At 41.2% G+C, this 15,972-nt stretch overlaps 1 protein-coding gene across 1 annotated transcript; it reads left to right on the plus strand.

The window, feature by feature from the left end:
* The first annotated feature begins 2,301 nt into the window (after positions 1-2,301).
* klc3 (kinesin light chain 3) lies at positions 2,302-15,908 on the plus strand. The gene is made up of 14 exons (XM_085379616.1): positions 2,302-2,520; positions 6,074-6,322; positions 6,925-6,990; positions 7,968-8,132; positions 8,737-8,812; positions 9,765-9,910; positions 9,999-10,081; positions 10,734-10,821; positions 11,078-11,179; positions 11,760-11,933; positions 12,047-12,146; positions 12,771-12,945; positions 13,032-13,098; positions 13,217-15,908. Exons 2-14 carry the CDS (start codon positions 6,113-6,115, stop codon positions 13,298-13,300), a joined length of 1,536 nt encoding a protein of 511 aa, XP_085235742.1. The 5' UTR covers positions 2,302-2,520; positions 6,074-6,112; the 3' UTR covers positions 13,301-15,908.
* Positions 15,909-15,972: the final 64 nt, after the last annotated feature.

The following is a 15,972-nucleotide window of genomic DNA, read 5'->3' on the forward strand; positions in this document are numbered from 1 at the left end:
TTTAGCTGTGCTGCCTGCAGATGATCAGCTGTAAACAGTTTGCATACATCATTTCCACCTTGACAAACACCAAATGTGGTTTAAAGTCCATTGTAACTAATAAAATCAATTAATTTTAGTAAATTTCCAGTTTTTGCTGTTCCTCTGAGGCTGATGAGTTTCCAGGATGCACTGCAGACTTCAGTGATTACTGGGCTTCCTGTATTAAAGTTTATTTCTTTATTACAGCTGCACAGAATACTGAACCTAAAGTTATGTTAGGAGCCAGTGATGTTAGTAAAACTATTTAAATTAATTCTGGAACTGACTAGCTCTACTTTAAGACGTATGACCTGCGTTTACCTGCAAAATGTCAGCGAAAGACAAACAAAGAGACTGCTTCTAGTTATTCTCACCCAGTCTGCCTTTGCTCCTGTAAACAAGGGTGTGTGAATTTTACATTGTCTCACACTTCCCTCTACACACACAGACCCACACATACACATTTTTCAGATCCTGTTTGTTTGCAGTTGTCTGTTGTTAAGCTGCTGAGCCGCAGCCCCGGTGACTCCCATTAGACCTGCTGTAATGCTCATTTGACTTTAATAAGACTAATGCTGGTTCAACAGTGACCTCTAGGTCTCTCTCTCACACACAGGCACACGCACAGACCACCCAGTTAATCTGACTGAAAGGACGTGCTAATCTCTGACAACGCAGCAACAATACAACAAAATGAGAAAACAGAGGAAGCAAACAGGAACTTAAATAAACCACAGCACCGAAGGGAGCCTGGCTGTCAATATAACTGCGTCTCCATGGATACATAGCAAAGCTACAACCACCAACCTTTTTAAACACGGGACTGTTTTAAGCAGCAAATAGTCTGCATTTTAAATGATAAAGAAACCAAGATCCAAGTTTGTTTGTTTATTTAAATAAATAAATAAGTTTACACCCGCAGTTGTCACTCGTAAGGTATAAGAAGAGAAAGTTAAGAGCAGAGAACAAACAGATGACGTAAATATAACGAAATGTTATGTGAACATATGACTGATTTTACTTCAAAAATAACACTATGATGCTAAACTTAGCCTCAGATGTGCATTCATCCTCACTTTACCTTTACCTTTAATTTTTAATCGTTTAAAAGTTAAAGACAAAAGATAAAGACACCAAATTTTAAAATACACATTATTGTCAATATTTTACCATTAATATTAATATTAGAGTTATATTTGACTAATTCATATTAGCTGAAAAAAGATAGATAGATAGATAGATAGATAGATAGATAGATAGATAAATAGGCAGTTCGTCTCTTCTGCAGATAGGTGGCTTTGTCCTGGGACAGGACGTCACAGTCGCGGTGTATGATGGGAAATTTGGGATCAGGTAAGCTTCTGCAAGTCGTTCAGCAGAGCGGACACAACAAACAGACAAATACCGGAAATCATGCGAGTTTACCTTCAAAATTAAAGCCTTTCTTTCATTATGGATTTCTCTTCCTAAAACGATTAATATTGGGGTTTTTAGAATCAGGGATCAGGGAATACAATTTCTTGATGTGCAATTTCTACAGTAATGTGGAGCCATAATACAGCTTCATTTGTCCATCGTACTGTGGAACCCTTGGGTCAAACACAGCATGTTATGTGTCTTTGCTTGTGCTGAGAAATGCCCATCATAAATGTGTTTTATGGAACATGATACCAAGGAACAGAAAGACAAATTATATTCTTCAGAATTGGCGAGCACCTTGTGCCAATTTAGTCTAACTGATTAATAACTTTACCTGAGGGAGAAATAAAATGCAAGCTGTGTTAAAAATAGTTGTGAGGAAAAATATTAATCCATCCATTCATCTAGTGACAGAATGCAGAAATCAAGCTCATCTGACAGGAATTCACTTTTCTCAGTGTTTCCAGTTACTTTTCTTCTTTCGATTGCTCCATTTATGACTCACTGTAGCGGATCATCTGTCTCGTTCTCACCCTATCACTAGCATCCTCTTCTGTCACATCAACATGACACACTCTGCATGTCCCTCCTCAATACCTTCTCTTTTCCTTCTGCCTGGCATCTCCATGTTCATCATCCTTTGTCCAACACATTGTTGAGGTATGCAGTCATTAATTATTTTATCACTAATAATTGCAGTTTAACATTCTTAAACTGAAAATAGATCCATTGATTAAGAATATATATGGATTAAACAACAATCATAGAAGTACAAGTGAAATCAAGAAGTACAGGGTCCCGTGTACAACATTTATTTTGAAGTCGATAAGCGGAAGTTCAGTTCTGCTAAAGCTAGCTTGATGCTATTGGCTGCGTAATGACAGGAGGAGGCGGCAGGTGAACGATTAACAGCGTTCACTTTTCTCCGTCCCGCCTCTTTAAAAATAAATAAACTGAAAATTACTGTGAGCGGAGATGTTCCGCAGTGACTGACGGGCTCCAGTTTACACATAAAAACCATTATTTCATTCAAACTGTGGATCAACACGAAAGCGCGCCGCGGGAGTTTGGACTTAGCAGGTAGGCTATAAATAACTGTCGGTTGTTGTGGATCTGAAATGAGGCGCAGCAGTCTGTGTGAGAGAGACATCTTTTGTTTTTGTTTTTTTATTGTGTTGTTGTGCAGGAAGATGTTTCTGTCTTGTAGCTGCAGCAGCCGGTGGTGTTTAGACTCAGTGGACACTTTTAAAACTGTTGACAAACACACAGCTGAAATGTGCTGTTGAAATGTGACGCAGCGCTGTTTGTGTCCAGCAGCATTGTATTATCACCAGCGTCCTTATAAAGGTTGGAAAAGACACTTAAATCCATCATGGCTGCTTGGACAGATGGCCAGACATCCAGTTATAAACACATGGGCGGATTATGAGATACTGGGGCCCTGGGCACAAACATGTCAGAGCCCCCCCCAGAGGAACTGGCAGAGGAACTACAACCCCAGTGGCTGCCACTGTGGAGGGATAGGGTGGCACATGATACACACTGGTGCCCAATGAAAGGAGCCGCCAAAAGAAGAAGCAGCTCTTGTTTGTCCATGTAGAAGTGGATTTTCTGTCTTGTCAACTTGTTTCTATTATACATTTGTTTTTCTTAATCTTAAAAGTCTTAAAAGTGTGATCCTGTATTAATGCAGTTGATGGCATGACATGCAAAAAGAGGTGTTTAATAGTGACTAAAGTGACCTTCATGTTGTTTGTTTGCTTGTGAACCCTCGTATTTAGCTCCAGAGGCTCACTTCGCTTCTGTGTGTGCCCAGAAGAGATCAGAAAAGAGGAAACTGAAAGCTATGAGTTTTTCTTTGTGGTGAAGTTGCTGACAGCTGTGAATTGTGTTTCTGGGTTTTCTCCACAACATTCCTGTAGCGGAGTAGCCAAGTACTCCCTGACAGTGCTGAATTACAGTGTTCTTTACATTTTTAATCCACTTTACATTGAAAAAAGTGCATTCAGTGAAACCAATAAGAAATCTGCTTCTGTGTAGTTTTAGGTTGGAGTTACCTGTGAAAGGTAACTCTCCTCACACACTTTGCTTTGAGAATTAATCACATTTAATACTGTTTAAAACCAGCAAGCCTTAAAGTGGACCGAGTTAACACAGGATCTGCTTTTATTCAGTCTTACTGACCTTTCACTGAGAACGAGTAGGTCTTTGTGTGGACACAAAGACCTACTCTATTTACCTTTGTAATCAAATTCAAATTCAAATTTTATTTGTCACACACACAACCATACACAGTATGACATGAGGTGAAATGCTTGTAGCTGTGCAATGCAATGCCCGACCATTAAATGACAGTGGTTTTACAGTATTTACAATTTACAGGTTATACAAAATTTACAGATTTAACTTAGAAATTTACAGTAAAAAAATGTGCAAATAGCAGAAAGAGATTATAAATTATAGGAAGTGTGCATGAAGAAAAACCAGAGTGCGTGTGGTGATGTGATGTGTGTGGGAGAGTCCAGTCCTACACCTGGTTCAGGGCCCGAATAGCCTGGGGGAAGAAGCTCCTCCTCAAATTCAAATTCAAATTCAAATTTTATTTGTCACACACACACAACCATACACAGTATGACATGGGGGTGAAATGCTTGTAGCTGTACAATGCCCGACCATTAAATGACAGAAGAAAAGTTTTACAATATTTACAATTTACTACAAAAATTTACAAATTAACTTAGGAATTTACAGTAAAGAATGTGCAAATAGCAGAAGAGATTATAAAGATAAGGATTATAAATTATAGGAATTATAGGATTATAGGAAATGTGTGGTGGTGCGTGTGGTGACGTGTGTGAGAGTCCAGTCTTATAGTGACGTGTTTGGGAGAGTCCAGTCCTACACCTGGTTCAGGGCCCGAATAGCCTGGGGGAAGAAGCTCCTCCTCATTCTCTCTGTTTTGGTCTTAAGGGAGCAGAAGTGCTTCCCAGACCTCAACAGTGAGAAGAGTCCATTGTTGGGATGGGAGAGGTCCATCATAATCTTCCTGGCTTTGGACTTGCACCGCTTGGTGTAGATGGACAGCAGGTCAGGGAGCTCTGATTGAATGATGCGTTCTGCCGAGCGCACCACCCTTTGCAGATCTCGTCTGTCCTGCTTGGTGCTGTTCCCAAACCAGGTGCAGATGTTTGACGTCAGGACGCTCTCGATGGTGCAGGAGTAGAAGTTCTTGAGCACCTTCAGTGGCAGATGGAAGTCTCTAAGTCTTCTGAGGAAGAAGAGACGCTGACGGGCTTTCTTAACCAGGGTGTTGATGTGACAGGACCATGACAGGTCCTGAGTGATGTGGACACCCAGGTATCGGAAACTGTCCACTCTCTCCACTGGCGTGCCACTGATGATGAGGGGTTTGTAATTCCTCGCCTGCTTTGTAGTGAAGTCCACGATCAGCTCCTTAGTCTTGCTGACGTTTAGGAGGAGGTTATTCTCCTGGCACCAGGTCTCCAGGTTCCTAATCTCCTCCAGGTAGGCCGTCTCGATGTTGTCGGAGATCAGGCCCACAACAGCAGTGTCGTCAGCAAACTTGACAATGGAGGTGGTGTCGGATGTGGCTACACAGTCATAAGTGTACAGTGAGTACAGCAGGGGGCTTAAAAATCATTCTCTCTGTTTTGGCTTTAAGGGAGCAGAAGTGCTTCCCAGACCTCAACAGTGAGAAGAGTCCATTGTTGGGATGGGAGAGGTCCATCATAATCTTCCTAGCTTTGGTCTTGCACCGCTTGGTGTAGATGGACAGCAGGTCAGGGAGTTCTGATTGAATGATGCGTTCGGCTGAGCGCACCACTCTTTGCAGATCTCGTCTGTTCCTGCTGTATTTATGTCTAGTGGTCCCTCACTCAGCGTTATTGCGGTTTTAATTCTTTGACTAAATAGAGTCTAATATTTTGAGACTGTTTTCTATAAAATGACTATAGCAGAAACGATTTTGACTCAGGAATCTCAGCTAGAAGATGAAACACATGTCAACATGTAGGTATGAATGAGACCTACAGGGTGATGTGACCCTTGAAGTTTCCTGAAAAAGCAGCAGACATGGTCTTAATGAATCATCTATTGCACTATAAGTCAGATTCTGAGTGGTTGTTCCTGTTTCCGTTGGTCCCAAAGCTTGTTGCTGTAGTTCTGCCACAGCCCTCGCACTGAGGGACCCTTCAGCAGGCACGAGGCTGACTCATCAGAGAGTCACTCCCTTCATGGGGCTGGATTCAGATTAAACAAACATTATCAGAGTTTACTTTTGCTTGCATTTTTCACAGACCTTCCATGTAGTCTATTTATCCACCAGCTGTGTCACGTATACACTTCACCAACAGCACTTTTAAATTATGCTTTAAGCCACCTTTCATATTTTAGAAAATCCATCTGTGTTTACTATTGCACTGCTGCTTCTACTTCTAGTACTTCAGCGGCTTCAGTTACTGCTGCTGTCAGCTTCTGTTATCACTTTTACTCATAAATATTTCAGCTGCATGTAGCACTGATCCCCCTACAGCTCTCACTCTGCCGTTACTGCTAAATAAATGCATAATAAACTCCCACTGCAGATAATGCTGTAATGATGTGCTGTTCTCAGGTCGGTCGCAGTGAGAAAAGGAACCTCGGAGCAGCAGCCATGTTGTCGGGGGAGGAGATTCTGTGTCGCACGCAGCAGGTGATCGCAGGGCTGGAGGCGCTGAGAGGGGAGAACCGCAGCCTGCTGGAGAGCCTGCAGGAGGCGCTGGAGAGCCGGGCGGTGCCAGAGAGCAGCAGCGTTGAGCAGGAGAAGACCAGCATCATCCACCAGTCGCTGGAGAGGATAGAGCTGGGGCTGAGTGAGGCACAGGTACCACCAGGAAATAAAGAAGCAAGCAGTCGCAATGAAATCTTGTGTCACACGTCTTTGTCTTCAAGCTTTTTTTTAAGGCTGAAATGGAAGAAAATAACATTCCCAGATAATTTAAAATTGAACTTCTTGTACTTTACATATTAAACAAAGTGATTTTTTTTTATGAAATAGTTTTGAGTTTACGTTTAGTTTTAATTATTTTAACTGACTGTGTTTTTATTTGAACAAACAAACGTGTTTAGCTTGCCAGGCGCAGTTATTTTGAAAAAGAAAAATTAATTTTGAGACTTGCATTTCTGTCATGAATGGTTGATGACAAACTTAAATGAACTGACACATAAAAATATCTGATGTCTGTCATTTTTTATTATTATTTTTTATTTATTTATTTTGTTGTTGTTGTTCCTGTTGGTGTCCCGAGACACTGATGACTGTTTTTCCTTTGATTTGTTTTGTCTGAAGCCGGGCTGTTGACAAGTTTTGAGCTCATTTACTGAAGCATAGTCGTTAAGTCACTGATCTCCCTTCATGGTGCACGCAGTCTTCTTTCTGTTGTTTCTGTTTCTGTTGGGTTTACATTTTTTTTACATTGTCTTCAGGTGATGATGGCGTTGTCAGCTCACCTCGGTTCTCTGGAGGCAGAGAAACAAAAGCTACGAGCTCAGGTGAGTTTGTTGAAAAGACCTGTATACTTGTGTTGACACTCATCATAGGCTGCTTCATTTGGTCTCCCTTTTTAAATGTTTGTTAAAGCAAACATCTAACTTAGCATTCACCTGTCATGGAGGCAAATTCATATATCCGTCTTTAGATTCAAGATTTGAAGCATCATATGTCTCGCCGAAGAAGAAGACGTCCTCTTCACCAAAGAAACAAAATGCAAAGGAGGAAACGATGTCTTAATAAATTGTCTTCCTCTCCCTGCTCATCTCACTCAGGGCTGTAACACATGCGCATAAACATGCTAATCTAGTCCTAATTTAGTCAGCAGATTTGTCTTGTCACACTCCTTTTACTCCCTCCACCACAGTAGTTAGAAAAGCATGCTTCACACCCGGCATTGACAGCTGAGGTAAACAGTGGACTGACAACCTGCCACAGAGGGGGAAAAACTGCAGTCTGGGGTCACTTTGCTATCTGTAGAAAACTCGCTACAGATGAACAGCGGCAAGAGCTTTTGAAGTGACTTGGATGAAAACATAACTGCAAAATATTTAAATGGCACGTATTAGTTTTTTGTTTCTTATGTATTGATTATTGTTGATATTTTTCAAATATGTTAAAATAGAAGGTGTACAAAAGCTTTTTTTTTTGTAATGAAAACTGGTAGAAATATGCTGGCGGGATGTGGCTGAATGTAATGTTTTTGATCTCTCTTGGCTGACTAAAACATGTTTGTCCTACATCGGCCACCGTAGCTTAGATTAGCACTCGAAGCGCTAAGAAAACAGGATTCAATTGGCTGCAATCTGCATTCTCCTGATATCTACTGGTGAAAACGTTACACACTGTAACTTTAAGCATTTAGATATGGCAGTGTCTCCGTTTTTGTTGCATGGCTCCTTCATTCTCTTGCCTGTTTCCTTCCTCTTCTCTTTGTTATGTATCATCCTCGCTCTCATTTCTGCATCCTCCCTCTCAGGTTCGTCGTCTCTGTCAGGAGAACCAGTGGTTGAGGGATGAGCTGGCTGGCGCTCAGCAGCGGCTTCAGGACACGGAGCAGGAGGTGGTCACCCTCGAGGAGCAGAACAGACACCTGCAGTTCATGTCCTCCATACGCAAGTATGACCAGGATGAGCCGCCTCTGGTGAGGACAGAAAACATGCTAACCCACATATGTCTGCAGAAGAGTCTGTTGGTATTTACCAGCCAGCTGAGAGTTTGAGTAACAACAAACAACCTGCCCTTCAAGATGAGTAACAGGGAGAGTCAGCGCTTCGCTGTGTCAGCACAGGAATCTTAACCATGGTGTTTGTGTGTATATTCATCAAATTAATATGCTGAAAGTTTGTCTGCAGCTGGAGGTTTGGAGGACTTTACTAAAGCTGTTGTAATTATATACTGGGCAGAAGGACGTCATGTCCCATCTCAGCAAGTTTAGCAAGTTTTTGCTGATGTGTTGGCAAACTGTTTAAGCTCTAATGTCATAGAGCAACATTAGCATTCATTTGGATTCCAGCTGGTTTGCATCTGATGAATGCACCACCAGTTTTCACTCTCTCTGCTTTAGCTTCACTCAGCTGCCTTCCTGTCATTGCCAATTAGCGTGTAGGACAGTGTGCAGTTGCGGGTTTATCAGAGCTCGCTGACAAAAAGCAGCTACTGAAACGGATGAACCATATAGTCAACTTTTAAGCTTACCGTTAGTACTGCTGTCTTCTAAGTCGTGCTGTGTGTGTTTCTTATTTCAGGATGACAAAGACACTTCCTCCAACAAAGAGTCTCTGGATGACCTCTTTCCTGCTGAGGATGAGGAGCAGTCTTCGAGTGAGGCTCTTCTAGGCTTTGAAATGTGTTTTTATTATCGTTTTGAACACCTCCCTGTCTCCAAAATGACAAAACCCTTTTTTTGATAGATTTTTTTTGGATACAGAGGAGGTGTTGAGTAAATGCAAACTGTTTTTAATTTAAATTAGTCAATACATTGAGCGCCACTCTCATCGTGATTTAGTTTGAGTGCTTTGAGAAGTGTCAGCGTTGAAACTGGAGGCAGATACTGGTTTACATCTTCACTGGTCATAGATAAGCTCAAGGTGTAACTGTTGCTTCTAATCCTGATATCTGAGTAACTGCTGACACACAACAAACGCATTTTATCAGCTTACACATGAATTTAGAGCGCATGAAGGTGGAAGCATGAAAGCGATCTGTGAATCTCTGTAGTGTGAAATACGACGCCAGTCTGAAGTTATCTTTTAGGACAGCGGCTTCCTTTTAGAAAATGGTGAAACATGAGTACGCATCGCTACCTCCTTTGACTTTTGTTTTTTGACAGCGTTAAAGCCTGACAAAAACTTAAAGATATAAACTTTAGTGTTTTTAGAGGTTAGACGACTGCAGGTTGAGTGTGAGTGACCAGGGAGAAAAGATGAAATGGGAAAATTAAAAAATTTCGCCTGCATTTATTGTTACGCTTAAACTTTTCTATTATGATCAATTTTACTTAATTGCCTAAATAGCAGTGCAATTATGCAGCCAGTTTTCATGTAATACATCTTTATTTGGGCTTAACACCATCCATCCATTCGTCTAAAAAATAGTTTTCATCATACTTTATTTGTGAGACATACAGTATAGAAAACAGGTCAAATTAAATATTAGGTTCCACCCTGCCTTGTTTTTGGTCCTCTCTGTTAGACCTGTTAAAATGATCCAAAATGGAACTGGGCCCTTCTAAAGTCAGCATGGTCTTGCTTTTATTTGTTTGTTTGTCGTTTAGTGTCCCAGCCTCACCACAGCAGTGCAGCAGCTGCAGCCCAGCAGGGCGGCTACGAGATCCCCGCCCGCCTTCGAACGCTCCATAACCTGGTCATCCAGTACGCATCCCAGGGACGATATGAGGTCGCGGTACCGCTGTGCAAACAGGTGGGAGGGGCTTCCACTGTCCTAACTGTTGCTAACCAAAACAAATCGCCTGACAACCATTTAAAATGACCTCATCGTGTCTCCGCAGGCTTTGGAAGACCTGGAAAAGTCCTCTGGCCACACCCACCCAGACGTAGCCACCATGCTCAATATACTGGCGCTGGTGTACAGGTGATGTCAGTTAGCATTGCAAAAGCGTCTGTATTGGTATTTACAGCTACCGCGGTGGCACTATCAAAGCTGGGTTAACCATTCGAGGTCTTCCAGACGACTCAGAGTTCATGCTTTATTTGTTCCGGTCGAGTACGTCATGTGACTCACCTTCAGTTCAGAAATGTCCTCGCGGCTTTCGTCTCGTCTAACCCATCAGTGCCGTTTGTCTAGCTGGTGCACGTCGTTTCCTTCAGCTCTGCCGGCAGAATGATGCACTTTAAATGTTAAATGTCTTCAAATGTTAAAGACGTAATGATGCTGCAGATAAAGTGATTTATTATTCAGTTTTAGATGGAAAAAATGGTTTGTTGTGCTTGTATCAGTTGAGGTAGGTGTATAAATGCTTTTCCTGCCCGGTTTGAGCAGAGCGTCCCGTGTAAGCAGTTGGTGTGCAGTAATTAAGCGGATCGGCTTCTCTGTCATCAGCATTATATTGCTCTGACTGGTTGTGGCTTTGACTCTGGCTTGTGATACCTGGCAAATTTGAGGTTTAATAAAAGTTTCTTGTAATAGATGATAGATTATCTGAAACTCTTAGGGAGGAAGTGTCCTTAACAAGCCAAACGCTTCTCACTGGGTGAACAGTGTGGTTTGTGTTGTTTCCCTACAGAGATCAGAACAAATACAAAGAGGCCGCCAACCTGCTGAACGATGCTTTGGCCATCAGGGAGAAAACTCTTGGGATGGACCATCCGGCTGTAAGTTACTCGGCTGCACTGGAAGAAAACTTATAATGAGGCGGCTAAAACTGGTTTCAGCGTTCTCTTTCATCAGCGTAAACATGAAACATAAAACCTTGTGGGTTACAAGAATTTTGATCCTCATTTGTTGTTCGTTGCTTCCGACATGCCTGACCTGCAAATATTGGCTCCCTTTGTAGTCATTTCATGTGGTTTAGACTTTAGTGAGTGAGCTGGTGTGTATTTGTGTGTGTGCGTGCATGTGTGTATGCAGGTGGCAGCGACGCTCAACAACCTGGCAGTGCTTTATGGGAAAAGAGGAAAATACAAGGAAGCAGAGCCGCTTTGTAAAAGAGCTCTAGAGATCAGAGAGAAGGTAAGAAAACACCTTTGTATTACAACAGATATCCCAAATTCCTACTAATAACTCACTTTAACCTTAATCTAACCTAGATTATGGATGCCCGACTTATAACAGACTAAATGTTTTGCTAATTTACTTCCATCCATCCATTCTCTGCTGCTTATCCTTTTCAGGGTCATGAGGGGGTCTTAGGGTAAGAGGCAGGGTACACCCTGGACAGGTCACCAGTCTGTTGCAGGGCTAACACATAGACAACCATTCACACTCAGGTTAATTGGAAACTTTAAATTATCTGCATGTCTTTGGACTGTGGGAGGAAGCCGGAGTACCTGGAGAGAACCCACGCACAGGGAGAACACGCAAAGACCCCAGTCTGATGGTGGGATTGAACTCCGGAGGCAACAGTGCTAACCACTGTGCCACCGTGCTGCCCTTGCTAATTTACTTAAACATCTAAATATGTCCTCTATCTTTCGATGTCACAGAGCTGAGTGAGCAGGCATCCCCTGTATCACATACTGGAAGTGTTATGGAAAGAGTAACTGGTTGATCGTCCCTCACCGTGCACCTTTTTTTTTTGTCGCCTCCTCAGGTTCTCGGTACAGATCATCCAGATGTGGCCAAACAGCTGAACAACCTGGCTCTGCTGTGTCAGAACCAGGGGAAGTACCAGGAAGTGGAGCAGTACTACGAGCGCGCTCTGCACATCTACCAGAGCAAGCTGGGACCAGACGACGCCAACGTGGCTAAAACCAAGAACAACCTGGTGAGAGGAAACCTCGTTGTCTGGATTACTGAGGCTGTTGTTATTTACGATATTATTATTTTTTTCAATCATCATTTAAACCCCCCCCCCCTCTCCCCCTCCCTCTCCCTCAGGCATCATGTTATCTTAAGCAGGGGAAATACAGACAAGCTGAAGCTCTTTACAAAGAGATCCTGACTAGAGCGCATGAAAAGGAGTTTGGGTCTGTTGAAGGTACAAACAGATTACTTCATGTAACTGCTCATGTTTATGTAATTGTTCTCGTGACACGATGACATTTTAAGAGCGTGAGATAACCACAAGGGATCAGTTCCACCACTGAGTACTGAGAAAACTACCTAACGCTGGCATAACACATTCATTTTTATCATTTTAACATGAGCTGTGATTCATTCTGCTCAGTTTTAGCTTTCTGTGTTGTCTTTGTGTATTCATGTTGAATTTGGCTAATGTACCTTTTTTAATGTTTGCATGATTCGCATTCAAATATACCCTATATTTACCCTATAAGCCCCGGAGTTTGTCCTTAGGGGCTTCTCTGACAGCAGATACATGACACATAATAGCTTCTTTGCCTCATATACTATTTCATCATATAAGTCTCAGTCAGACTCTGTGGAAATCTGTCATTTTTGTAGTTTTATTTCAGCAGTTTTCATATTTTTTAAATGTAGGTCTGTCTCAGTCTTTCTGCAAAAACAGTTTTATTTAGATTTTTTTTGTATACTGTACAGTTTTATATTGTTCTTATCGTATTAATGTCCAACTGTGTCCAAAAAAAGAAAGAAACTTCAAATTTCAATGTAAACAATTGCTTGTTTTATGTCTGTTGTCCAGGTGACGGGCGTCCCAGCTGGTCCGGCGTGGTGGAGGACGGCGGGTCCACACAGGACGGACTTAAGCGCAGTGGCTCCTTCACCAAACTCAGAGAGTCGATCAGGCGAAGCAGCGAGAAACTGGTCCGAAAGCTGAAAGGAGTCGGAATGGAGGAAACAACCCCAAGGAATGCTGGGTAAATGCTCTGTAAACAAGGTGTTTTAGCTCCAGCTGAATGCTGAAAAGCCACCTGATGAACAGTTTGTTCTGCCCCGTTTTCAGGATGAAGAGGGCAAACTCTCTGAATGTTTTGAACGTTGGCGTCAGAGAAAGTCAGGATGGCAGCGAGGTGAGCAGACTGTTAACCACACAGTCTGAAAACCAGAAATCTGCAAGCATCTCATGCACATTTAAGATAAACGTCACCTCTTAAGACACATTTTGTGTTTTTTTTTTTTGTTGATCAGTCGAGCCAGCTGACGGATACTCGAGGCCTGAGCTCCAGCACTCAGAGTCTGATGAGAAGAGGCTCACTCGGTGGGAACAGCTAACGCAAAAATAAGAATATCCCCTAAAAACGCAACACCTTTCAAAGATGACGATCGGCACAGAGCAGTGTGTTTAATCAGTGTGGGAACATCAGGCCTGAGTGGATTCATCATTTTTAGTCTTCAAGGAAAAAAAGATAATTGACTCGACTAAGATGCTTCCAAAAATCTGACTTTTAAAATTAGTTTGTTTCATTCTAAAAACGCACAATTTCAGTTTTTTCTTTTTAAAAAAAACAAAACAAAACAACAAAGCATAAATAGAGGGCTGGGTCATGTGATGAATTTTAACTTGACGTTATCGGAATTGCACTATGACATTTTCTTCCGGATCACTTGAAGTTTTAAATCCCATCATTCCTGGTTTTAGGTTCAGTTCTATGATTTCCAGTTAACTTTTGATCTTGAACTCGTAGGACCTGGCGTCCACATATGTGGACATCACATTTTGGGTTGTCTAGACCACAATACAAAATTTTTCCCCAATCAGCTCAAATAGCAAACAGAAATTAAAAATGCATGCCATGAAAGAGTTCGCGTCTTAGCAGGTTAATTTTAAGTTGTGCTAAAATCACTTTAATCTAGTTTAAATGCATTTCCCCTGCAGACTGTGTTTTTACACAAACGTGACCACGTTACACTAAGGAAAGCGGCAATCTGTAGGTTAACATTTGAACTATGGGAAATTTTAAGACACTTCACTTGATGCTTTGATACTAAAGATCATATTTTTTAAATGGAGTTGTTTGTAATTTGAGAAGCAGTGCAGGGATGTAAAGTTCTTTACACAATTTTTAAAATGTAAAGTGTAATTTTACGTTCGAGGAAGATGATAAGCTATCAAAGTTTACACTGTTTAAAGTAAAAAAAAAAAAAAAGGTACGTGTATTTTGCCTTTAAAATGTGCTGGTCATGTATAATTTATATTGTTAGACTGCTGCGTTATTGGACCAGAAGTCCTGCTCGGACATGATGAAAATAAGGAACAACTTTAAAAAAACAAAAAAAAAAAAACAAGTAGGAGCAGTTTCAGGATTCCAGCTGTTGGTTTGCACCTTGTGAAAACAAATTGTCTTTACAAAAGCAAATATTTGACTTTTTAACTTAGTACTTTTTACAGTCAGTACTTTTGCACATATGTACATAGGTAATATCTTCTAACTGCTTATGGATGTAAATCATTCTCTAAGGCTACGTTCACACTGCAGGCGAACGCGCATCAAATCAGATTTTTTTTGACCCTCTGCGACCCATATCCGATCATGGTGTGACAGTGTGAACGGCACAAATCCGATATTTTCAAATCCGATCTGGGTCACTTTCGTATGTGGTACTGAATCCGATACATCTACATTATTATGTAAATAACAAAATAACTTAAAGCAAAAATTGGGAAACGTCAAGTCCGAAGTCTTTATATTAAGGGCCATCAGTCAAACAATATTGTTTGCTCTGGGTCTAAACAGAGCGCGTTGTGTGTGACGTCTTCTTTTGTGCATGCGGGTCGCTTTGAGCGTTCACACTAGAGCGCGTTTGCTGTTACATTTTATTTGTAGTGTGAACAAGCAGACAAAAAAAATCGGATTTGATCAAAAAATCGGAATTGAGCATTAAGACCTGCAGTGTGAACGTAGCCTATGTTCAGTATTTATTGATTATCCGTTTGTTGCATTTTGAATTTCAGATGTGTAAAAGTCTCCTTAGGTTTTTTGCTGTGTGCCCAAATGTCAGCTTTGGCCTGATAATATTAAACTGGTTTTGAGGTCGAGATGAAAGTCTTTACTGAAAGCCGCCGTGTAGATTTATACAATGTTTCCAAGGCAAAGCACAAGAACAAGTAGTAAAAATAGCAGCGGCGGTACAGCTTTGTAGCCAAGTTGAAAATGTTTCTGGCAAACATCACTGATGTCTAACCAGGAAAGTAATCAAATCATGAGACAACCAACAAGCAATGAGAGAGGACGGGTGGATCGCTCAGCAGCCGAGTGATACATAAATATGATGGTGCATTCGAGGCTTTCACTCTACGCTGGTAGAAGTAGCATTATCAACTACTGAGGTAGCCTATGTTTAGATATTGATGTATTCTTCTAATGTTACATCTATGCTTTTCACTGAAATGCCTGAAATCTACTACTACAAAAAGATTCAAATAATGTGGAATGTCATTCTACTTTCTGATATTTATTAGAGATATTTTTTTAAACTAGTTGAACTGAAGATTTGTTACAAAGAGCGTTGAATAACAAGTTTTACACAAACCCTAACACCTGAGAATTCTGATAATAGACTGAGTCCCTGAAAGCAGCATTACCACCTGATCCATGAAGATTTTCATTCCATGAGACTCCTCGTAGGAATCTTGTTTTGCATTTACAGTGGTAGAAGACAGCCACTGCAGTCTGTTTAAAGGGCTGAAGTCGCACCGTGTTAGCTGCTGTTAAACGACAGTCTGTTACAAGCTGAGTGAAGCACATGTAAGAATGTGGAAAAGATGAATATTTGTTTTATATTTGCAAATTTGAGCTGTAATAAATTAAACTAAGACACCGATAACCCTTGTATATGTGTGTTTTCTTTCCTCTGTTTGTCTGAAAATGTTTTCAGGGTTTCATAAATTAAAGCCCTTTTTTGTCTAAATATTAAGATCAGCGAGTGATGGATGAACACTTTCG

The sequence above is a fragment of the Rhamphochromis longiceps genome, linkage group LG14, assembly GCF_057381845.1.
Source record: "Rhamphochromis longiceps isolate RC_006_pf linkage group LG14, R_longiceps_female_GT1.1, whole genome shotgun sequence".
NCBI lineage: Eukaryota > Metazoa > Chordata > Actinopteri > Cichliformes > Cichlidae > Rhamphochromis > Rhamphochromis longiceps.

Coding starts and splice junctions, on each gene's coding strand:
- klc3 (XM_085379616.1), top strand. CDS start 6,113: ATGTTGTCGGGGGAGGAGATTCTGTGTCGCACGCAGCAGGTGATCGCA. Junction 9,911..9,998: donor CGGTACCGCTGTGCAAACAG/GTGGGAGGGGCT, acceptor GTGTCTCCGCAG/GCTTTGGAAGACCTGGAAAA. Junction 12,946..13,031: donor ACAACCCCAAGGAATGCTGG/GTAAATGCTCTG, acceptor CCCCGTTTTCAG/GATGAAGAGGGCAAACTCTC.